This window comes from Colletotrichum godetiae, assembly GCF_030913485.1.
Source record: "Colletotrichum godetiae strain CBS 193.32 chromosome Unknown BDP55scaffold_45, whole genome shotgun sequence".
NCBI classification, from domain to species: domain Eukaryota; kingdom Fungi; phylum Ascomycota; class Sordariomycetes; order Glomerellales; family Glomerellaceae; genus Colletotrichum; species Colletotrichum godetiae.
In genome coordinates, this window is record NW_026851293.1 from 223,878 (window position 1) to 245,851 (window position 21,974).

Sequence of the window (21,974 nt, forward strand, 5' to 3'; positions counted from 1 at the left end):
GACATAAACTCCGAGTGGCATGCAACGTGTATGTCGGCCAAATACTGATACATGGTTTTGGGGTTTGACCATTGGCTGGGCTCGAGAGACACAAGGTGCTGTTCGGCCCTTTCTCCGGTAGACGGCCGGCGTCCGCCCGGGATCCGCTCCGGACAATACGCCGGCCACGCCAAGATGTGCCAATCAGCCACACCAATGTCACGATAAAACCTTATCGGCACCGAGATGCGATCATTAAATAGCACAATGACCCGTTGCATCAATACAACGGCATTTCATCCGGGGTAGAGACAATACCACAATGATGCTCGCCGCCATGCGTCTGCTATTCGCGCTGTCCGTATTGCTCGCGCCAGCCTGGGCGATTTGGAACCCCATCGTCTCGGGTTTCAACCCTGATCCTGCGATCCTCCGTGTGGGGGATGATTATTACATTGCTACTTCGTCCTTTGAGTATTGGCCTGGGATGCCGATATATCACAGTAAGATCAACAACAATACCCATCGCACCTTTAAAGTGTTGTCACTACAACATGCTGATACAGGGTGGATAGGCAAGGACTTGTCGAAGTGGACGCTCGTTTCACACGCCTTGACGAGGCCAGAGCAGCTTCAACTCTACGGCGTCCCAACCGGAGCTGGTAGTATACCTCCAATCCTCTCACACGAACCCCGGTAACGGCTGTTTCTCAATCTCAATCATATCCCTAACACCACCTTGCAGGCGCCTGGGCCCCAAGCCTAACCCACTTCCACGGCAAATTCTACCTCTCCGGCATGACGCGTTGGACTTACGACCCCACAGCCCGCGTCTGGCCGCGTGTATGGTTCATCTCCTCTCCGGATCTTGTGAGTTGGTCCGACCCCGTGTGGGCGGAGCCGTGGGGCATCGACCCAGAGTTATTCCATGATCCGGCGACAGGGAGGACGTATTTGAATCTGATGGCGCCGAATAATAATAAAGAGAGGCTTTGGGGGATTGCGCAGTGTGAGGTCTCAGTTTCGAGTGGGAAGTGCGTGGGCGATGGGTATAAGAGTCTTTGGAACGGGACGTTGGAGAGGAATGCGACGGCTAGACCTGAGGGGCCCAAGATGTTTTTGAGAGGGGGTTGGTATTATTTGCTTATTGCTGAGGGTGAGTCTTTTGCCATGTGCTACTTTGCGTCTGGTTGTTTGTATGAGACTGACGTGAGTGATAGGCGGCACCGATGAATTGCACCGCGCCTCGATTGCGAGAAGTAAGTCGCCGTCTGGGCCGTTTGAGCCATGTCCGCATAATCCTCTCATGTATAACGGACAATGGGGGGCCAAGAATTTGACTGTGCAATCGACGGGGCATGCGACATTTGTGGAGGCTGCTGATGGGAAGTGGTTTGCTTCGTTCATTGCGAGGCGGAATGTGAATGGGAGCTCGCCTCTAGGTATGTTCGATTCTCAAGGTACATGCTCCTACCATATGAGAGCTAACGTGTCGTTTGTAGGCCGCGAGACGTTCCTTGCAGAAGTAACATGGGAAAACGACTGGCCTTTCATCAACAACGGCAATCCCATTCTCCTCAGCGAAGAAGTAGGCCCCAAGACGGGACCCAAGAACACGCCCGACCCTTGGATGGACGACTTCTCTGGAAAAGAGCTAGATCCATCATGGTACCAGCTCCGGACGCCGTACGTCAAATCGTACGATATCTACAACGGGCGTCTAGTCTTCAAGCCCAATGTCTTTGGTCTAAGTGACCGGGATCACCCCGCGGCGGTACTACGGAAGCAGACATCGCTGAACATGACGTTTTCTGCGGAACTGCTTGGATTTGAGGGGCTGTTGGGGCAGAGGATGAGGGTTGGTGTGGCGAGTTATTTGAGTGAGTTTCAGCATCAGGATGTTGGTGTTAAGGGATGTGATGATGTTGGGGGGGTTTGTTTGTTTACGGAGGTTAGGAGGAACGGGACTGTTGATGTGAGTTTTTGTTTACCATTGGGTTCTCTCCGCTGGGCTGAGGCTCAAACAGATGGAACGACGAGGGTATGCTGACATGGATTCCACAACAGTACTGGCAACGGCCTCTCAACTCGTCGTCTCCGCTCAAGGGCGGGCTCAGGTTCCATATTCGGGCCGAACCATTAGCATATCACTTGGGATACAGCTTTGGCAATGACGAACCGACGTATGTCACAGAGATTGAGTCAAAATGGCAGGCTTTTGCGCCAACGGGGTTTTATGTGTTCACTGGCGCGTCTTTTGCGTTGTTTGCTACCGGGGAAGGTGAGCCATGGCCCGTTGATGGGCCGAAAGTTGGGTTCACGAGAGTTGAGGAGAGGTATTACGAGGAAGAGATTGGAGATTATGATCGTTAGTGAGAAGTCATAAGCTTTCTGAGTTCATGGCAAGCAGAGTCATTAGTCGTGATGCTCTTGATCGCTGCTCAACAAATCAAGACGCTGTATTATTCTCTACGAAATATCCAGACGTTGAGAGACTTTGGCTTCGGCAGGTTGTACGTGCGCACATCCCATTCTTCGTCCGGGGCAGCAAGCTCCAGACGGAAACGTCTTAGTAGCGCAGCCATGACCTTACAAATTTCCATGACGGCAATGTGGCGTCCTAGACAGATACGCGCCCCATGAGAGAACTATGTCGTAGTTAGAAGTGATCTGTGTCGAAAAAGGGAATCAATGTTAGGGGAGCAACCTACATGCAGACAACCATTTTCCATTTCAAAGGCTCTTTCCGGTGAACACTCGAGCCAACGCTCCGGTCGAAACGCATCCGAATCTTCCCCAAAGAGGGTCTTGTCTCTTGCCACGACAAAGGGCGAGACACTCACTCTGGTACCGCCCGGAAAGAAGCGGCCGCAGATGTAGGCTCCGCCGGGTGGCACATGGCGCGGAAGGGTAGTGGTGACGGGTGGGTGAATGCGGAAAGCTTCTTTGATGCATGCCGCGAGGTATGGCATGGTTTGGTGATTTATCTCGCTGTACTTTGGCGGGTCCGATAGTTTACCTTTGACCGCGGCTTGGTCTATCTCCGCCTGAAGCTTTTCGTAGGCCGGTTGGTTCTTGAGGAGGTGGTAAATCAAGGAGTCCATGGCGATGCCGGTCGTGTCCGAGCCACCGGATAGGTTGACCACGGCATGCTGGAAGATTTCGCTGTGCGGAAACTCCTGAGTTCCAATCCTCTTCTGAGACTGGATGATCTTATCCATGATGTCGACGTGCACTGCATCCGGATCCGCTTCACGCCTGTCCATCTCCTGCTTGGTAACGTCCGAGATAACCAGCGCCGGGGAGCTCAGGAAATAGGCCACCAACGGGTTTCCGAGAAGGAATTTGTGCAGTTCTGGCATCATGGCTACCGTAGATGCGTACTGGATGAAGCTATCGAGCACTTTTGTCATCTTGCCCACATCGGACTTGCTGTCGAGGAAACCGAGACGGCGCGAGAAGCTCAGCTCGCCTACAACGTCAAAGGCGTACCACTGGAACCACTCCACCACGTTGATCGGAGCCTTGCGCTGTGATGGCGGGACTGAAGGCGATATGGCGAGCTCATCCATACACTGGATGAATAACGTCACAGTCGAGTCGACAAATTCTTCCAAGGCCATGAGGGCAGACATGGAGAAGGCTGAGGCAACATTGCGCTTCATGCGCTTATGTTCGACTGCATCTATTACGGAGAAGAGGTTGGCGTCGTCTGGTGTTGGGAAACCAAACATGTAATACCAGTCTGTCTTGTTCGTGTTGGTGGGTTTGAAGCGTAGAGAGGTCTTTGCGGGATGCGACCTTACCTTGACGAATCTCTGTTCGTTGTCAAAGATGATGGGAATAGCTGCTGGATCTGCAATCGAGACTTCATTGTGGGCGATGCGGACGATGGGACCTACATCATTGAGCTTCAACAAGTAAACGACGTTAAACTTTGTCTAAGGACTTACCAAGCTTCCTATGTGCTTCTAACAAGTTCCTCTCAGCGCGAGTTGACAACACTTGGAGGATCTTGTTCCAACGACTCACAGTTGCAAGGAAGTTGACTGCAGGAATGTTCCTGAGACTTCTAGCATAGCGACGACAGACAGCACGAATAACAAAGAATAACAGGCAGGCTGAGAGCCAGTGGCTCGAAAGCACTTGAAAAGGAGTGAGAAGCAGGCTTGGAAAAGACATTACGCGGTTTTCGTGTCCGTGCAAGAAGCGCGCGCCAAGTTGTTAGTTGCCGATTCGAGACGAATCAAGACATCATGATATAGACACTTTATGATTCGCTCGGGGAGTATCGGTAATGAAATAATCCTATAGAGTTGTGTACTTTCACAGCCACGCGAAGGGGGGATAGGGTAGATCCTTGGGAGGCACTTTTGGTACTGTAGCACTGATGACCCTGCATATCCACGCAGAACCGTTGTATTGTAGACATATCTCAAAAGCCTATATTTGGACCGATGTAACTCCCCGACTCATACGCGCTCCGCAATCGCCTTTTGGGCCATGTCTGTCGTTAGACATCAATCTTGGCAGCCTCACCACCATATCTGGAAGTTACAACGGAATAGAATAGGTTCCCCGCCGTCATGGTCAATGCAGCGGAAACAAACTGCTCCTCCTTGGGGGACAAGATTCTTTCTTTGGCAAGCCTTTCCAGCTCCTCCTCCATCTGAGCCTCCACTTCCAGCTGCACGCTGTAAGTGACGGCCTTGGCGGCAGAATAGGTAGCTAATCCAAGCAGACGACGCACGACGTCGACCGCATTGATCATGTAGCAGACCTTGTCGTCCTCAAGCGCCTTCAGCTCCTTGTCGAAAGATGCCAGGTCGTTGACTAGCGACACGTGATCGCTTACAAGACGGAGGATCCTGGTCATCTTGGGGTCCTCAATTTCAACATTGGACTCTAGCGAGAACTTCACACATGCCAAGATATACCTTGCAAACAATTGATTGTTAGATGCGGGTCGGGCCTTTTGTGATGAGGAGAAGTGCGCGGCACTTGAAAGGACATGAATGTTGAACTTACGGGACACCCGCATCAATTTTGCGGTAGGATAAGTAGTCTGCCAGGCTGGCGAAGTTTGACTGGGGCGGGACATGTCGACAAAAGTCCGCGAGTCGGTCAATGACCTCCTGGCCTCCGTTGCCGGCGATCTTGTCGTGACTTTTGAGACCGTCCACAACGTAACCGATGAGGGACTGCAGTTCGGACTTGGACTTTTCTTTCTCTCCGTTGGACTCCAGGCGGCGGAGAAAATCATCACGAACCACGCCAAGCTAAATTTCAAGGTCAATACTCACTCAGTGCAAGGACCTAGTATTATTCCGGGAATGGGATGTGTACCTTGTCCTCGCTATGCATCTCCCACGAGTCTGTGAGACAGTTCAGCGATTATGAAGTACACACAGTTATGCATTGTCACTTACCATCAAAGATGACAATGAACACAATGGTGGCTGCGAGAAGGCGGGTTCTCTCCTTGTCGGCTTCGGGGAACAGGTACGTGGCAAACTTGGTGAACCGGTCCTCTTCCGGCAGTAAAAGTTCGTGAGACGCAATTCTGGCAAGCGACCTGCCATTAAGCTTGACGGCGGTGAACATGCTGGAATCAGTGCTGAAAAGCTCCAGGAGCTCTGAAGAGATTCTCAGTCCGGCCTCCCAGTGGCGGCTCTGGCGTGCCTTGGGAAATCCCGTCGGCCAAGGCAGACCGGCTCGAACGGGAAAGATATCGAAACCATTAACATCAGTAGGCTCGTCTTCTTCGTCAGTAGAAGGAGTACGGCATTGTTGAAGCCGCTCGTAGCCGGCCAACGGGAGTAGAGAAGTCTTGGGATCCAAATACGGAGCATCGTGGAGCCAATCGTAGGCGTAAGCAATCTGTGAAACATCTTTCAGATTCTCCGGGCCGCAAATGCTCCCTGTAGGAGTATGAGAAGAGTGTAATATGGCGTGATAAGACGATGGGCGGTGAGCTTACCGTTGACAGAGGATACGCTCAACTTTGACGAAGGCATTTTGGTGATTTGATAATTTGGTTTTCTTGATTTGTTGTGTAGTGTTGCATGAAGGGCCTTTACCGTTAGTAGTTGAATTTTGACCCTCTTATATCCTCGAGCTCATGTACTACCAGGACCCTTACGACCGTAGGCCACTGAGCCATGAGTGAGGTCGTCAAAGGTATGGCTAAACTACGGGACAGCGTACCATAGAGTCTTGCAGGGGCCAAAGACCCATGCCCAAGTCATATTAAAATGGAATGGATCTTGCAGAATAGCAACATTTGAGTTTCTTGGACGTGACCCGAAACGTAGGGGTGGCTGATAAGCAGGCTTGGGTCACAACTGCCAGGTACTTTTGTTTACATGGCCTCCAACGTAGTATCGTAGGGGGAGGGGGCTTGTATTGCGTTTACAACGAATCGTCCCTGATAGGAAATATTTCAGACCTTACTTTACCTCCTAACGCTAGGGAGCTCTCATATATAGCTGAATTATTGGATTTCGGATCGCCTATTGCTACTGCATTGCGCTATCTTGCTTCTTGAGCTTTTCTGTTGGGACACTCTGATCAAACACCATCATACACCATCTTACAATGACTTGGAACCATACCAATCTCGCGCTGGACGCTCTGAAGTCTGGTATCATATTTGCTACCAGCCTTTGGGCCTTGTTCTGGCTTGGAGAATGCATTCGCAACGTTTATTTCCACCCACTCTCCAAGTTCCCAGGCCCACGACTAGCCGCAGCCAGTAGCTGGTGGTCGACATATCAGCAGACTATTGTCAATAGATCGATGCATCATATTTGTGTCGATCTGCATGCCAAATATGGTAGTTAAATGAGACTCCGGGGTTGTTTATTCTTCTGACCTCTGTGTACAGGCGACATTGTTAGAATTGGGCCGAACCGGGTAAGCAAATCTGACGTCTCGTTGAACGCATGGTCACTCATGGCGATAGCTTCACTTCAACCATCCTGACGCATACTCTGGAATCTATCGCACCAAGTTCGACAAAGATCCGTTCATGTACGCTCTTCTAGGCGGCGACGGTGCCACCGTCACCTTTGTCAAACACCAAGACAACAAGAATCGCAAGGACATCCTCCATCCATTCTTCTCCAAGAGTTCTGTTTACAACCGAGAGCAACTTATACAAGAAAACGCAAGCATATACTATGTGTACCCGTAGGATTCTTCGTTGACCGTACGTTCAGATTAACAAGTTCTGTTCAAACTTGGTCAAACATTACGAAGGGGGCGTTTCTGTCAACATGAGTCTCGCATTTCGGTGCATTGGCCTGGAGACAATCACGTCCATCTGTTTTGGAAAATCAGCAGCTTGTTTCGAGCATGAAGACTTCCATAGCCCGATTCTGGAGTCCATGGAAAGTATCGTCGCTTGGTTCATGGTGTTTAAGCACTTCTGGCTAGTGAGGCAGCTCATCCTCTGGGTGCCAGAGTGGGTTGGCCTTACGTTCTTCAAGAGCGGCGTGGCATTCGCGCAGATGAAAAACGTGCGTTCGCTATCTAGGCCCTATAAGAATGGACATTCAAATCCGTGAGAAGTCCGGCTAACAAGTATCTTGCTGTCAGATGTTCGCGGAACAAATTGACAACATCAGGGCCAATGTCGGGAAGCCCAGTCCAGATGAGACCCCAATGATCTACGGCGCACTCACAGATCCAGAAAACTACAGCCTGTCCAGGCCTCCGCCTTCTCGTGCGTCGTTGATGGAAGAGGCCATTGCTCTTGTCATCGCCGGCACTGATACAACCGGAGCAACTATGACGCTTGGCACCTATCACCTGTGCAAGCACCCTGAGAAGTATGCGAGGTTGAAGACAGAGCTGAAGGAAGTATGGCCAGATTTGAAAGGCCCTACACCAACGGCACAACAGCTGGAGAAACTGCCTTATTTGGTGAGTATCTCGCCACCACTCTTGATTGAAGCTAACATGAAGGCAGACATCGGTCATTAAGGAAGCACTACGGATGGCACCAACAACCACATCTGAAAATTCTAGGCTCGTGCCTCCCCATGGAGCAAAAATTGGCGGGGCAGAAGTCCCAGGAAACGTGAGTTTCGACCTAATACAGAGAATGCAATAACCAGAGGATTGACACGACTCCTAGACGATTGTGAGCATGGGGGTTCTATTTCCCATGCAACATCCATGGGCATTTGAGAACCCTGATCAGTACACCCCGGAGCGATGGCTTGTAGCAGACGAGGCTGCGAAACAAAGGCTTGATCGTTATTTCGTCCCATTCTCCAAGGGACCGCGCAGCTGTCTCGGGATCAACTTGGCATGGTGCGAGTTGTATCTTGCGTACGCAAACCTCTTCCGTCGCTTCGACCTGAGCTTAGATGGGACAAATGACGACGACTTCGACTGGATTGATGTTGGGCTTGCGTTGTTCAAGGGTCATTTAAGATGCTATGTAACTCCAGTCACAGAGTAGATAAAATTAGACGACACACACTTTTGTGCATATCATTCGTACCAACTTATGCTATTCAGTGAAGATGAACCAACTACTGCACGAGCTGTAATCCTGGGCCCTTGCCTTCCCGATGACCTCGGAATCGTTTGATGCAGGTAGATCTGGTCTTCATGCTTGCTTCATCACGCCCAGGTCATAGTACCTAGTGCCCCATATCAAAGCTCTACTGTAATGCCAGAGATGATGATCCATGTACCACGTTGGGTGGTCCGTCATCGAACCCAGTTGAAACCGAGGTCCTCGCCGGCAGGAGTCAATCTAGCACTGCCTCGTCGCCAATGTCATCGATTAACAAAAGTTCCTGCAGGAACATATGAGACTTAGAATTGACTGTGCATGCTCTGCAAATGTTCAACTCCAGGTTCGCATTTGACCTACACGGATTTGCACGACAAGACCTCGACCGGAAAACCGGCATCCCATGGAGCGCGGGCCCCGAAGTCCCCAGGGAGCGTTCAACATTCCCGAAAGGGATTTCTGTCAACCAAGTCAGACGCAAGGTCAGACGCAATGCGACTACATGCCATTCGTAAGGCATAATGATCTCAAACAGAGGCGCAACAAGTGCCAAAACCCATCATAGTATACAGAGTTGAGGAACTTTTGATCATACCGGGGTCACGAATTGGAAGGGTAGTCTGCCGACTGGAAAGACGAGCCCCTGTTGACGTCTACGAGCTGATACGATGTCCTATCTGGATCCTTCCGTAGAGATAAGAGGCCCGGCATTTGACTTTGAGGCAAACTGTGCTTCAGCCACCGGAGATGCCAAAGGCGCCTGCTTCAATTAGATCATCAGGTGGCTAAATACTTGTTGGGTCTGCAAACAGTAAATGCTTTCCTATATCATACTTTTGCGATGATGTATTTAGGTATTCAAGAAAGAATCAAAGCGGCTGGAAAGAATGTTCCACAGGCTTGGAACGTTTGCCAGCGAAGCCCGCGTACTGAAGTAATCCACCATGGCATGATGGCTTTCACAGAATCTCTAAGCCTTGACAGGCTGGCCACTAGAGCTGACAGCACCACAGTTGCCAACAATCACGTTGTGACTGCCGTCAAAGTTCTGGCCAGCGGACCAAGTCTTGCAGGTATGGGCTGGCTGCTTTGGGTCAAAGCAAATGTCCACCCAGATGCAGTCGTGGGCGATAGCCTGCGCAAGATCGGCAACGTGACCGCATGAGACCTCGAGATCGTAATAGTTGTCGTTACAAAGAGCGATTGCCGCTTCACCGACACACTGGGTGCGAATACACTGGCGCGCTCTGACCTTGCAACCTCCGTTGACGGCGCGCAAATTGTTCACGCCAGTGTTGACCTGGAAGCCATCTACTTTACCCCATTTCTCGAAGCAATGGGGAGCCTTGAACATCACAACGTTAGTGTTTTGCTAGTGACTGTGGAGATTTAGGACATGGAACGTGTAACGTACTCTCTTCTCAAGGGATCGCTTTGCGTTTTGGCGGTTCTGGGCTTCATTGTAGAAGGCTGTGGCAACCTCAGGGGTAGCGGGAATGCCTTCAACATCGACAGTGCCGTTGAAGATGGACGCGCTGTGCGCCTCCTGAACCTTGGCTTCAATATCCTAAGAATGCTATAAGTAAGGAGAAAGATTGGTACCACGAGAGAAAAGAGATTGTCTTACGAGTAGGTCGGATCCCCAGACCTCAACCACAGGGCCTCCCTCCTCCAAGACCCCAACCCATCCGGCCTGGCCAATTGGAAAAGGTAGGGGCGCGTATTGGACTTCAACACCGCGAGGCTAGGCCGTTCACGTCAGTCATCACTCAAATCATCGGCTTCTTGGGTACTCACCTCGCTGGGGATGGCCGACGAGGCCACAGTTGCGACTAGGCCGAGAAGAACAGTAGAGATCTTCATGATGAATGTTAAGCGCGAACACTGGTGGAAAATGCTGGACTAGGGAAGAGAGTTGGAGTGGGCTCGATGTTCCAAGAATTGCTGTTGACTTGAGCGAGATGGCCTCAACTGTTTATGTCGCTCTGTTTGTCAACGAAACTCGAAGGCCTCGGCTTTGTCATAAGGATCTTTCCTTAGGGAAGCTCAGAGAAATCGCGTAGTAGTCGCCGAAGAATAGAACTTTGGTGTTAAACGGGAGCTTACCTGCATCACGACAAGCATTGTTACGCCCTCTGGCGAGGACAAATTCATGCTGTGGGCCTACAACGGCCAAATCTCGTTAGCATTGAGAGGGTCACATGTGATTTCGCTCATACCAATTTCTGCTTTGATCATTTGAATTTTCAACTTCCACCACCTTCTACTCGGCACCTAGTTCCTAAAAATCCTCAATTGGGTGTGGGATTGAACGCCTGTAACTGGTGGAAAGTCAATGAACCCTGGACCTATCGGACTTCGGTTTTCGCTTTATAGCCAGAGGCATGGGGAGATGAGCGACCCACCTGAATTATCGAACAGGAGTTAAATTCGTTTAAGCATATAAGCTTGTTTTTATGCGGCGAGATGCTCTGCGAGCATTTCGATTAGACTATGCCGGGCCTCATGTGAAGGAAGCAAACTCAGTATTAACTCTTGAAGACTACATGTATGCTATTTCGATATGCCTTCCGCTCAACTCCTGTCAACCTTTTTCAAGAACATTGAAAACCATTCAGAATCTCTGCAATGTTGTACGGGGTCACGCGACGGACGGAAAATATTGGAACTTTGGTATAGACCCCCTGGTCAGCAACAATCCCCAGATTGTTGCTGAGCCGCCCTCTCGGTTCGCCGGAACCAGGGCCGTTGCAAGGCTGCATCTAGGTTCTTTCCGAGGCGGCGTTGAGTGCAGAGGCTTTCCCCTGAGCCTAGGCGTGACTGCGCCGCATCTAGTTTCTCGAGAGTGAATACAAAAGGAGCAGGTGTCAAGACTTCTAGATCGCTGGCAACACCAAAGTTCCTCCAACACTAAATCGAGACCTGAAACCCGCAGGCAGTTGAGAGAATATCGAGCCTTGAAGACGCCCCATTTGTATAGGTGAGCCGACGATGCCGATTGGGTCACTGTTGGCCGGCAACTTGCTAGTTGAGTGTTTAAGATGGGACTTTTGTAATGAATAACTAGCGGACACGAGCAAACAAATGTAGCTCACATCATGTCCGGAGTTACAGATATGCAGGCAGCGAGTGGAATCTCACCCTTATCATACTTTCCCTCGCATAAACACTAGGCTTTTTCCCCTCAAGTTGGGACAATTTCATAGAGCTCGAAATATAACCTTTGCTCACAGCACTGACGGAGGCACGAGGGTTTAGAAAACTCTATGGATTTCAACTTTCATGCTGAGTCTTTTATGGGGATGTCGGTTAAAGTCAGGTATTGACTCTTGCTAATGTTAATGACTCTACATTGCTCCAAAACCTCAACTTGCCTTCTCATCCATCGAACTATCTCTCCCTCTCCAATTTCCTCTTGTTCCAACGCATGATACCTAAATAAGCAGAGCGCAAGTAAGTTTTTAGTGGGCTACTACGGTATTCAGCCTTGAATTCGGAAGCCTCAAAAGGGCTAGAAGTCCTCGTAGGGTCGGGCTGGTGGATATTCGACCCCGTGGGTATTCGCAGTTTCATCGGTTCATTCGAAACAACCAAGTCGTAATCAATTCTGCACATGATTCAAGAAATTCAACAGCAGCCTTTTCTGAAAGCGAGGGAGGCAAATCCGAATCCAGTGGGCTACGACCTGTGCGGATGACCGGCGACATCTTCAAACAATCACAGCCCTACAAAGGCTCTCAGTGTTCAAGTCAAACCCAGTGCAGATACACTAGGGCGACAATTGAGATGCCAGGTCATTACTGGTATGGCAGATTTCCGGCAGTTTGGATCACCGGTGATCTTAAGCTTTCCAGAATACGAGGTGAACTTCAAGCTTGTTTCACTTCTTGAGACGACACAGGAAAGTCCGGGGCACGAATCAATCGATGGCCTGCCGTCTGCACAACATGAGTCAACCCGTCTTCCGAAACATGACATGATGACATGGCCAGCATGACTGCGCTGAATACCGCGTTCGCTTTCTGACCGTCTGCGTGGATGCGAGTATGGAACCTGGATAAATATCTACTTAGCTTCCCCAAATGAAAACAATGCTTAGCACTCCACAACTCTAAGATCTACGATCAGACCATCCACTTCAAAAAGAGCCGACTAGAGTCACAGTTCGCATATTAATCATCATCTTGATCCGGTTCAACAGCTTTTCAACGAACATGAAGACCATTCCGTACGCTACGCTGTTGATGGCTCTTGCCTACTTCGCGAATGCGTTACCTCAGACGCCTGGAGAAGGTTGCGACTCCGTTGCGATTTGTAATGATGTTTGCGGCAAGCAAGGAATGGTGAGTAGTATTTATCAAGCCTTCTTGGCGTTTCTACTCTTCGTAGGTGTCAATCCTGATTATGAGGCCTACAGAAACGTGGCGGATCCTCGTGTAAAGGGAACAACTCGGCCAATTGCGTCTGTGTTCCTAAGTGATCATGACACCATGATAGACATGCATTTGCCTATTGCAAGAAATTTGGATCCGGAGTATAGCACATTACTTTTGTTTAAATTCTGTATTAAGATTGTTCAGCGTTAGAGATTTCAATAGTAGAAATTACTCATATTGATGCGTCTGTCCGAGATACAGGTTGAAAATCTGTCTAGATAGTTCAAAAGCTCTGGTAACTGACTACCATGAGCAAAAAGGCCAGATGGCTGCGGGAGAAGCTTACAGAAGCTAAAAGATAGGCCCTGGCCAGGATTCGAACCTGGGACCTCTTCCAATCTGGCTGTTAAGACTCGAAAATCTAATTGAAGCCCTAAGGAAGAATCATACCGCTAGACCACCAGGGCTAGTGATCCTGAAGCATCGTACAATGTTCTGGATGTTCAGAGTGCGCCGCAGTTTTGCTCAAGAAAGCTGGTGGGAGACGAGTTGTGCGTCTGTGGAGTTGGAGCGGGTCACGATGGGGGCACTCACCAGACGTTTCGTCTACACGAGAGTAACGTGTGCCTAGATTGCGGGGGACAGAGCGCTAGCTTAAATGTCTGGTCAAAGACAGTGCTATAACTTATAGTTCAAGGACTATCATTGAGACCAAGTGTCTTGGATACCTCCTTCTCTGCCGACAGGGCACAAATCGACAAGGAGAAGCACGATGGCATGGTACAACTATGACAAACGGCCTGCTACTTTCATGGAAACCAAGTGTGGTTTAGATTAGATATAGACATTATGTGGTTTGTATCTACTGTTGCCGGATACGGCGGTTTTTGTATACCAATAAATAGACCCGAACGCCTCTATGTGACTATGTCCCGAACATGACAGGATGAGAACCAGAAGATGCTTACCACCTGAAGTGGAAGACTCCCTTCAGCCAGCTCATAACAGAGGCAATCATACCGTTGATGTCGCCACCGTTCCTCAGCTGGTCGGCAATGTTGTTAAGACGGTCCTTGGTAGCGAGCCACTTGTCCAAAACAGCCTGGTCGGGAGCATTGAAGGTGCTTCCGGTGCGAGGAGGCAGGGCCTTGGTGCACTCAGTCAAGTCGTTGATGTTGAAGACACCAAGAAGAGAGAGACGGATGTACTCGCGAGCGTAGTCCTCGTTCCAGTGAGACTGTCCACCTTGGCCGGCGAACGCTTGGAACTCGGCGCTGATGCGGGAATCCTTGGAGAGAACGACATCGCTGGCGAACTTGAAGACACGAGCTGGGGCTGATCCGAGGGTCTCCTTGTAGAACTTGACGTCCCAGACACCGGGGGTGCTGTCTTGCGGGTCGCCGGCGCGGCTGGGGTCCACGAAGCGCTGCTGGCTGGTGGTGTGGGCACCGATGAGTGCGGTGAGGCCGTGGGGCTTAATGGTCTTGTTCTCAAAGAGCTCGATCAAGAAATCGGCAGAGCCGGTGACGGGAGGAAGAAGGTTGTTAGGAGCCGGGACGGACGAGTCCTTGCGGCCGACGTATGTGCGGATGCGGGGACCCAAGGGGCAGCTATCATGAGATCAGTTCATGCTCAGATTGGCAGACCAAGGGCCTAGATGGACTTACACGACAGTGGCTACAGTTGCCGAGAACTGAATGAGATCGGCCATTCCGATTCCGAACTGCTTATACCGGTCGAACCAGACCTGTGTCTGGGCAACGATCTCCTCAAGACCATGGTTCTCGCCGCGGGACATCTCCTCGGAAGCAAGGATGATAGAGCCGTCAGCTCCACCAAGATTGCCGGTACCCTTGGACCAACCGCCAGCATCGTGGAAGCCCAGGCGGACGGCAGCACGGGCGAAGTCGGTGCAACGGCCGGACCGGCCTCTGAAGGTACCCTGAAGATCGTTGGCGATATACTTCCAGATGCAGCAGGTGTCAGCAGCGCAAGCTGCGGAGCCTTTTGGTGCGAGAGTGCCAGATCTTCCGACGGTTGGGTAGGCGTCGTCGCTCTCGGGCTTATCGAAACCGGTGAGGAGCTTTTTGACGCTGCTGCCGACGGCGGTGAGCTTGGAGTCGTCGAGGGTGATAAGGTCGCCAATGAGCTCGTTGGAGTCACCGTCGTCGGCGCCGTTACCGTCTACATCGGCGCGGGAGCGGATCTCGGCAAATGTATTCTTCATGCCGGGGTAGGCAACGATGGGTGTGGCCGCGAGGGCGGTGGTGAGGAAAGTTGACACACGCATGATGAGTTCGAAATAGTTGTGTATCTGGAAGAAAAGAAGTTGATAGAGAGTGGTCTAGGCAGAGTGTATTACTGTATGCCGAAGTGGTAGAACGAAAGGATGATTCTATAGAATCGAGAAAGAATGTTAGAGACGAAGGAGATGATGAGGCGTATCCTGATGAGCCAAGTGCTAGAGACTGGGCATCATGGGTTCATTATATCCTCATCGATAGCTTCCAAGCCCGGGAGGCCGTGCTCTCTTCCCTGCGAATCTATTCTTGGCAAAAGAAGCCATCGTACAGCTTGAACGCTGACTGTGGAGATGAGGAGTCTCCAGTCGCGTTGGTTAGTTCCGGGGCGTCTCGGCGCCGTCGACGTTGTAGTGAAGACTTGCTTTTCCTCCTTCTCATCTGCTGTCAGTCGTTGGTAGCCTCGTATTGGGCCGTGTCAACCGAGTAGGAGTTGCTTCAGTCCAAGCGCTACCTTGTGCACTTTTGCTCCGCCTCCACGAAGCCTTGAAGAGTCGGACGAGAATCGTGTTGATGGTGATTGGATAGCCAGACCGGGGCAAGACGGTGGTTGCTACAGCGGTGAGCGAGGCGTTGACCAGGAGGAAACAAAGAGGTCTGTGTGCCGACTAATACCACGTCGAGATACCACTTGCTAGGCATTGTTTCCCTTGCTCTATTATCTGGGGTATTAGTATTACTGTCGAGGTTTGCTGCAAACGAACGTCAATAGTCAGTAAGAGTTGTTCATCTTGAATTACGTGCGGACATGGACTCACTTGCACCATGTCTGGCAGTCTGCCAATGTCTGTCGCCGTGCTTCGTATCGATGCACCCATCATCCGACCTTGAGAGATGTGCCAGGAACAGAACGCGGGTTCAGACGCATAACATTTCTTAGCTCCCATCTTCGTACTGGCTCTAATCCAGATCCGATCTACGGGTGAGACCACTTTTCCCCTTCGAGTAACTTACTTTGACCGAGTTAGAGCAGAGTTACTGTTGTTCAGGGGTAATGAAGCGAGTCGCAATCCCACAAAGGAGAGAGTTGCTTTAGCGTTGCATCCCGTATCCTGCACAATCCCGACGCTAATCCAATGCTGCTTCTAGCGTGCGACGGCACGGCTTGGCTGCTAAGTTCCCCTGAAACATCAGGTGGGATGGCACAGAAGACCCTAATACTCTGAACACGACCACCGTTGAGCTTGTTTTCCTATGTGACTCGTGAGGTGGATGGACGTTTCTTGTCGTCCGATGCTGTCTAAGAAACTTTCAACGCTCGGATGGCGCGCCAACCAGCTGGATCGTCCAATAATTGAGATGCTATTTCTAACTCGTAATAGTAGAGGATCTTTTGGTACAGGGATTTCCTTTACGTTTCCCCCCTGCTAGATTGGTCGTGTCTCGTGAACGTATGGACACGCATCGACGTGAAGTGGGAGTGCAAGTCGCCGCCTGGCAGATTGGACGCGCAAGCAATTCCTCATGTTCTGACATCAGTATCGTGCCTTTCTGTAGTGAAGACCGAATCACTCAACACCCTCTTCTTTATTCAGCCTTGCAATTTCCTCGCTCTCTTGACTTGTCATGCCAAGCTTTTCTGACAATCGAAATGCCCTCGTTCCCGCATGACACTGACACGCCTCGTCCGAGGAGGGCTGCTGACATCGGGCCGGCTTCGACTGGTCAGACACAAGCTGATAGAATAAGCTCGAAGCCTTCGAGCCTTACTCTGGACCTCGGTCTGGGCGAGCTGACCGAGCGGCATCCTGCTTCCTCGTGTTGGTCTTTAAGTGTTCCTGCAAGAGAACGTTTCTGAACCCGAGAAGACGGCGGCAACGGCACTAAACCTTCTTTGTCCTTTTTTCGGTGTCTTTGACCCCCCTCTCCTTGCTGGCGCCTGGCGCTAGGTTGGGAGCCATCGGCCCGTCGAGGATCGTCAGGGGCAGCACACAAGTCTAGTTTCCTCGTGGTTCTGTTTGTTCTGTCTGGCAAGCCGTAACGTCTCGGACTTCAGCTGGCAGGTAAAGATCCAAACTGCCCCAGCTTGGTCGCATCTTCTTGGTCCAGCTGCCAGTACCCACCGATTTCGCGGAACGTCTGCTCGACCCCAGGTAGAATCTCGTTCAAGTCTCTAGCCTGGACATCAAACATATCGGTGCATTGAGCGGCTACAAACTTTTCAGAATGCTGAGGCATGTATGTAGCGCCATCGAATTTGATGGCGACGTTGACATTCACCTCGGGACTCTCTTCGCTCAGCGCCCTCTTGTAATGCCGTAGATATCCGCCCTTAATGTCCCGATTCCACCTCATGACTTCGAGAGATGCAGTCTTGACAAGCCCTCCATGGAGGAAGGCGACGCGGCCATCGTCTGGGTGGTGCTGCGCGAACGAATGCCCGCAGTAGAACCCATCATTCTCCGTTCCGACACTCGTGACCCATTTCTTGGGCTTTCCAAACATTGTCCGCAGAGCGTGCCACGCGAAGCGGAACATGTCCTTGTCGCCCAGCAGGATCTCGTTGTAGTATTTCCCCTGCTCGTTGTTGAGCCAAGAGGCAAGTTGGAGATGGTACCAGAAGCGCTGTTTGTTGACCAGAAGTTGTCCGCTCTCCTGCTCGTGCTCGGCCATTCGGCATGGCGTATTGAAAATGGCCCAGGCGGGGTTTTGAGGGCGCGTGCGAGCGATGTCGGGCCAGAATACGGAGTGGTATTCTGTGTACTGAATCGAGTCGTAGAGAGTTGACGGGTCGATCATGGGAATGTTGTCGGAGTCTAGCAGCAGAGGCTCAGCCCAACGCGAGTTGAGCAGTGCGGCAGTCTTCAGCTGATAGTTGATCCCAAAGATCCCATCCTTCTTGATATGCACGATATTATGATCCTTGGATAAGTCGTTGTAGTATATTGGCTCATAGAGGGCATTGAGATATGCCATAGCGCCCATGTTCATCTCGGTGTCCCAGTAGTGAATCTCAATGGCGATTGTCGACCCAAGCCTCTTCAGCTGCCGCAAGATCACTTTGACGCGCATCACCGTGTCGGCGTTGCCTGCGACTATGACCAGCCCTCGCCCGGAAAAACGATCCTTGACGCGTGCGTATGGGATCATGCCGCTTTTGACGAAATCATGCCACTCGCGTCTGCGCAGCTCAATTTCAAGCACCGGCCGTTCTTCAATAACCCACGGCAGAGAGTCGGAGAATTGAAAATCGACATACATGTCCGCTGGCCAGGTACATGATGCGCGGGCTTCCCGCTGGGAGATGCCCTTGATACTAGTCACGGCAGCAAAGTGGGGGATGAAGTCGTCGGCTGTTGCGAGCTTATGTGCGTCGGGGAGGACGTGCGACTCGATTGGCGGCGGCTGGAACTCGAGATTGTTGTCGATGATGGGTACCTCGATGTGATCTGGAGGGATGTCGAGAGTGATGGGCGAGCCGCCCAGTGGCTGCTCTGGTGGTGAATTGGGTGTCCATTGTGATGTTTGGGGATTCGCGTCGCCCTTCTTGAACAGTAGAATCAGAATGACAGTGATGACCAGCGCAAAAATGATGCGTGTTCTCTTGATGCCGGCCATATTGACGATGAACCACGGACTTCAGACTTGAGAGGAATAGTGGACCAAAGAAACGGTCATCTCTAGGGATACGCTGCTCATATCAACTGGAACCTCTGGACGCGACATCCAGATCAAGGGATTCCCATGGTTCACCTCATCTTGTTTGTCTTTTGCCGGCCTCGGTCCCAGCCATCCCATTTCGTGCTGATCTCCATGTGAACCGAGCAGGGGTGTTCCCCCGCGCACCAGGACCTTGCTGCGTGATTGCGTCGTGCGGGGTTCGTCACATCCTACCGTGCGATAGATAGACGGGACTTGCCTTGTCGCATAAAGTGGTCGGTTTTGGTAAGTTCCCCGAGATCGACAAGAATCTTTAGTAAGGTAACATGGGGTTACTTTTCAGACATTTTGAGCATTCGTGTGACTCCTCATCACACCGTTTATCTACACGATGTGCCTCTCTAGAACAATTACAGCTTAGCCTTGCCCATACCGAGGTTGTTCCAGTCATCCTGAGTGAATGGGACATATGTGTTGCCTTTCCCGTGCTTCTCGATCCACAACAGTTGATCACCCCCTTGGATCTTGCTTGGATCAACGCCCTCATTTTTCAGCGGCACCTTGTTCTGCTTATTGTTGTGCGTCGCCGTTCCCTCATTCAAGAGTCGGATGAAGACTGGCACAGCGTATCTTGGCAGCTTTGATCGGGCGAAACTGTTAACAAGTCAGTCTTGATGCCTGCGAAACCTTGAGGCCGAGTCTATTCACCTGAGGAAGTCGGTATAGTTAAACGACCCCTTCTGATCCGCAGCGATGTCGAGGGCTGCCGCGCCAGCTTTACCATCATGGCCGGGAAGCTGGACGCCGTAGACGACTGCCTCGTTGACGCCCGGATAGCTGCCAAGGACCTCTGAGACTTCCGCAGTCGAGACGTTCTCTCCTTTCCAGCGATACGTGTCACCTAGACTGGATTTGTGTTAGTAGGTGCAGCCGGGAGTGCGATATTTCTGACACTTACCGGTCAAGGAAGAACCATCTGCCTTCAGTATCGCGCCGTAATGAGTCTCCAGTCCGATAGAAGCAATCTCCCTTCTTCAGGATATCGCGGACAAACTTCTTGTTGGTGGCGTCCTCATTGTTGAAGTACCCCGGGAATGCTCGTTCTCCTGGATGCTCAACCAGGATCTCTCCACCGACCTCATATGATGCGCGCAAGGCGAGTCCAGTCTTTGGATCTCGCTTGATGTTACCGGTCTCCGCATCAATCTCTACAGGTACCACCATGTTTCTGTACTTGAGTCGGAGCAGAAGCCCGTGGTGACCAAGAGCATTCGCAAAGAAGTCTCCCCGAGAGAGGTTTCGAAGCCCCAATGCGCCCTCGGTGCTGTTGTAGAATTCGCAGATCGTGTCGATGCCGAACCTCTCCTGGAAGCGTTTCCATACATCGGGTCGGCATCCGTTGCCGAAGACGGCATGGATATTGTGGTCTTTGTCGCGCGGCGAGGGCGGCGAGGCCAAGAGGTATCGAAGAGTCTCTCCAACGTAGACGAACCAAGTCGCGTGGGAGTCACGGACATCTTGCCAGAAGTTCGAGACACTGAACTTGGGCGCCATGCAGACTGTGGAACCGGACTATATCGTGTTAAACCAGGACTCGCTGGTGGAGTAGCGCATAATGGGAATTTCTCACCAAAATCTGGGATATCATGGTAATACCACCAGTCCCGTGATAGTACGGCTATACTCATCTAGTTAGAGAGTGTGATTATCACAGCATAGGCGCATCCACTTACCATGCAAATGTAGCATCTCTCATTGCCGCCGTTTGTCGGATGCAAGCCAAGGTCATTCTGGACATGATTAGAAAGCCGGAGGAAGGCAGAAAGCGGATCATCTACTCACGGACAATGCAAGGCTACCTGCAGCAGCGGCAGGCATGACGACAGCCTTTGGTAGGCCGGTAGTCCCACTGCAGTTGTCAGATAAGTCAAGACCCGACTTCGATGAGCTTACCTTGTGTAGAACATGGCCATTGCATCAGCTGGCGTCAATTTCTTCCTGAGCTCGTCTCTCGGTCGAATGGGATCCATCTGGTATATTCTTTCCCTCTCCTCCCCAATGTTGACGACTTTGACGCCTTTGAGGTCCAACTCGGTCTGAACGTCGTTGTACTTGGCGGCAATCTCAGGGCTTCCGTCCACCACTACGAGCTTGGCGGTGCTGATTTCGATGCAGCCGAGAAGGGCTTTGCCCACAAGGTTGTAGTTAATCATGGCGGGCGCCGCGCCAATGGCAAGTAGTCCAACCCAGGCGAACGCAAAGTCGGGCGAGTTTTGCATGAGAATCGCAACGAAGTCCCCAGGCCTGACCCCTTGCGACAAGAACATCTGTGCATACTGGTTCGCTCGGTCGTAGGTCAACTTCCACGACACGCTGCCGCTTCGCGTCCAGATGGCTTCATCGTACGGATGCTTCTGGACCGCTTCTTCGAAGAAGTAATAGGGAGAAACACGGCTGTTCTTGACTGAATCATTGGTCAGTCTATCGTACAAGTTTCGAACAGGCTCCGGCTTTTCTTACTCGAGTTTTCAACAAATTTTGTCATCGTTCGTCGACCTCTAATGGCCTTGAAGTCCTTGGAGATGTGGTATTTGGCATCTACGTACATGCTGGAGGCCATGCTGCCAGCCAGCGCTGCGGCAGTGACTGCTATCGAGTGAGCGCGCGTTCATGGTTATGGCGGTGTTCAGTGGTCGCGATTAAGGTAATCTTACCTAGTGCCATGGTTCCCGTTTCTTCGCCTTAATTTTGGAGACTGTCCGAACGTTCTTAGCTCTACCCTCAATCGAACTCCAGTAGCTGCAGCTTGGCACAGCGATTCCAATTCCCGATGATCACTGATATGTGGCGAGGCTTTTGCGATACAATGACGATATCTACGTGAAAAGCTGCGCAGATAACTTCTTGAGAAGGTTGGGGTTTCAACAATGAACCTATGCCGTCGTCAGGCCCGAGATATGGAGCTGGATCCTTGGGGAACGTGGGGCTACCCAAATACCAAGGTGCTGGCCAGCTTACCGAGGTCACGGAGTCGGACTTCAAAAATAAACGCAAAAGGTGCCTTTGGAGAAGCAGTTTTGGGGGTTTGTCGTTTGGGATTTTTACCGATCTGCCGTGCTTCACTACTGCTGCTTGACCGAGCACCCGAGCTCCAAGCTTCCCCCAGTCTTTACCCTTCCCTTGTCCCAC

General features: G+C 51.3%; 9 protein-coding genes and 1 non-coding gene across 10 annotated transcripts; 3 read left to right on the forward strand and 7 right to left on the reverse strand.

Moving 5' to 3' along the window:
• Positions 1-316: 316 nt before the first annotated feature.
• Positions 317-2,663, forward strand: BDP55DRAFT_752591 (glycosyl hydrolase; the record flags this gene model as incomplete). Its single annotated transcript, XM_060580670.1, has 6 exons — positions 317-482; positions 555-644; positions 725-1,135; positions 1,200-1,421; positions 1,482-1,954; positions 2,047-2,663. 6 exons carry the CDS (start codon positions 317-319, stop codon positions 2,350-2,352), a joined length of 1,668 nt encoding a protein of 555 aa, XP_060425633.1. The 3' UTR covers positions 2,353-2,663.
• On the reverse strand, positions 2,442-4,161 carry BDP55DRAFT_559973 (cytochrome P450; the record flags this gene model as incomplete). The annotated part of the gene is made up of 4 exons (XM_060569949.1): positions 2,442-2,627; positions 2,691-3,728; positions 3,786-3,877; positions 3,933-4,161. The coding sequence occupies 4 exons, from the start codon at positions 4,159-4,161 to the stop codon at positions 2,442-2,444; spliced, it is 1,545 nt and encodes a 514-aa protein (XP_060425634.1).
• A 331-nt stretch (positions 4,162-4,492) lies between these two features.
• Positions 4,493-5,996, reverse strand: BDP55DRAFT_696718 (isoprenoid synthase domain-containing protein; the record flags this gene model as incomplete). The annotated part of the gene is made up of 5 exons (XM_060577602.1): positions 4,493-4,916; positions 5,008-5,258; positions 5,326-5,354; positions 5,409-5,693; positions 5,960-5,996. 5 exons carry the CDS (start codon positions 5,994-5,996, stop codon positions 4,493-4,495), a joined length of 1,026 nt encoding a protein of 341 aa, XP_060425635.1.
• Positions 5,997-6,576: 580 nt separating this feature from the next.
• On the forward strand, positions 6,577-8,449 carry BDP55DRAFT_752597 (PAH-inducible cytochrome P450 monooxygenase PC-PAH 5; the record flags this gene model as incomplete). Its single annotated transcript, XM_060580671.1, has 7 exons — positions 6,577-6,814; positions 6,866-6,894; positions 6,944-7,162; positions 7,200-7,499; positions 7,579-7,905; positions 7,952-8,062; positions 8,120-8,449. The coding sequence occupies 7 exons, from the start codon at positions 6,577-6,579 to the stop codon at positions 8,447-8,449; spliced, it is 1,554 nt and encodes a 517-aa protein (XP_060425636.1).
• Positions 8,450-9,479: 1,030 nt separating this feature from the next.
• BDP55DRAFT_771606 (uncharacterized protein) lies at positions 9,480-10,799 on the reverse strand (the record flags this gene model as incomplete). The annotated part of the gene is made up of 6 exons (XM_060581114.1): positions 10,729-10,799; positions 10,616-10,672; positions 10,307-10,480; positions 10,137-10,253; positions 9,924-10,076; positions 9,480-9,854 (listed from the first exon to the last, which is right to left on the reverse strand). The coding sequence occupies exons 3-6, from the start codon at positions 10,370-10,372 to the stop codon at positions 9,480-9,482; spliced, it is 711 nt and encodes a 236-aa protein (XP_060425637.1). The 5' UTR covers positions 10,373-10,480; positions 10,616-10,672; positions 10,729-10,799.
• A 1,924-nt stretch (positions 10,800-12,723) lies between these two features.
• Positions 12,724-13,095, forward strand: BDP55DRAFT_635701 (uncharacterized protein; the record flags this gene model as incomplete). The annotated part of the gene is made up of 1 exon (XM_060572804.1): positions 12,724-13,095. One exon carries the CDS (start codon positions 12,724-12,726, stop codon positions 13,093-13,095), a length of 372 nt encoding a protein of 123 aa, XP_060425638.1.
• Positions 13,096-13,246: 151 nt separating this feature from the next.
• On the reverse strand, positions 13,247-13,352 carry BDP55DRAFT_t270. Its single transcript has one exon. It is a non-coding gene; the product is annotated as a tRNA-Pro (tRNA).
• A 497-nt stretch (positions 13,353-13,849) lies between these two features.
• Positions 13,850-15,175, reverse strand: BDP55DRAFT_560084 (peroxidase; the record flags this gene model as incomplete). Its single annotated transcript, XM_060569959.1, has 2 exons — positions 13,850-14,495; positions 14,553-15,175. The coding sequence occupies 2 exons, from the start codon at positions 15,173-15,175 to the stop codon at positions 13,850-13,852; spliced, it is 1,269 nt and encodes a 422-aa protein (XP_060425639.1).
• A 2,002-nt stretch (positions 15,176-17,177) lies between these two features.
• BDP55DRAFT_560020 (family 71 glycosyltransferase) lies at positions 17,178-18,743 on the reverse strand (the record flags this gene model as incomplete). The annotated part of the gene is made up of 1 exon (XM_060569954.1): positions 17,178-18,743. One exon carries the CDS (start codon positions 18,741-18,743, stop codon positions 17,178-17,180), a length of 1,566 nt encoding a protein of 521 aa, XP_060425640.1.
• A 309-nt stretch (positions 18,744-19,052) lies between these two features.
• BDP55DRAFT_675590 (AMP-binding enzyme) lies at positions 19,053-21,899 on the reverse strand. Its single transcript, XM_060575754.1, has 9 exons — positions 21,500-21,899; positions 21,306-21,431; positions 20,739-21,249; positions 20,628-20,694; positions 20,519-20,575; positions 20,416-20,463; positions 19,744-20,357; positions 19,494-19,691; positions 19,053-19,439 (listed from the first exon to the last, which is right to left on the reverse strand). The coding sequence occupies exons 1-9, from the start codon at positions 21,507-21,509 to the stop codon at positions 19,196-19,198; spliced, it is 1,875 nt and encodes a 624-aa protein (XP_060425641.1). The 5' UTR covers positions 21,510-21,899; the 3' UTR covers positions 19,053-19,195.
• Between the last annotated feature and the right edge of the window lie 75 nt (positions 21,900-21,974).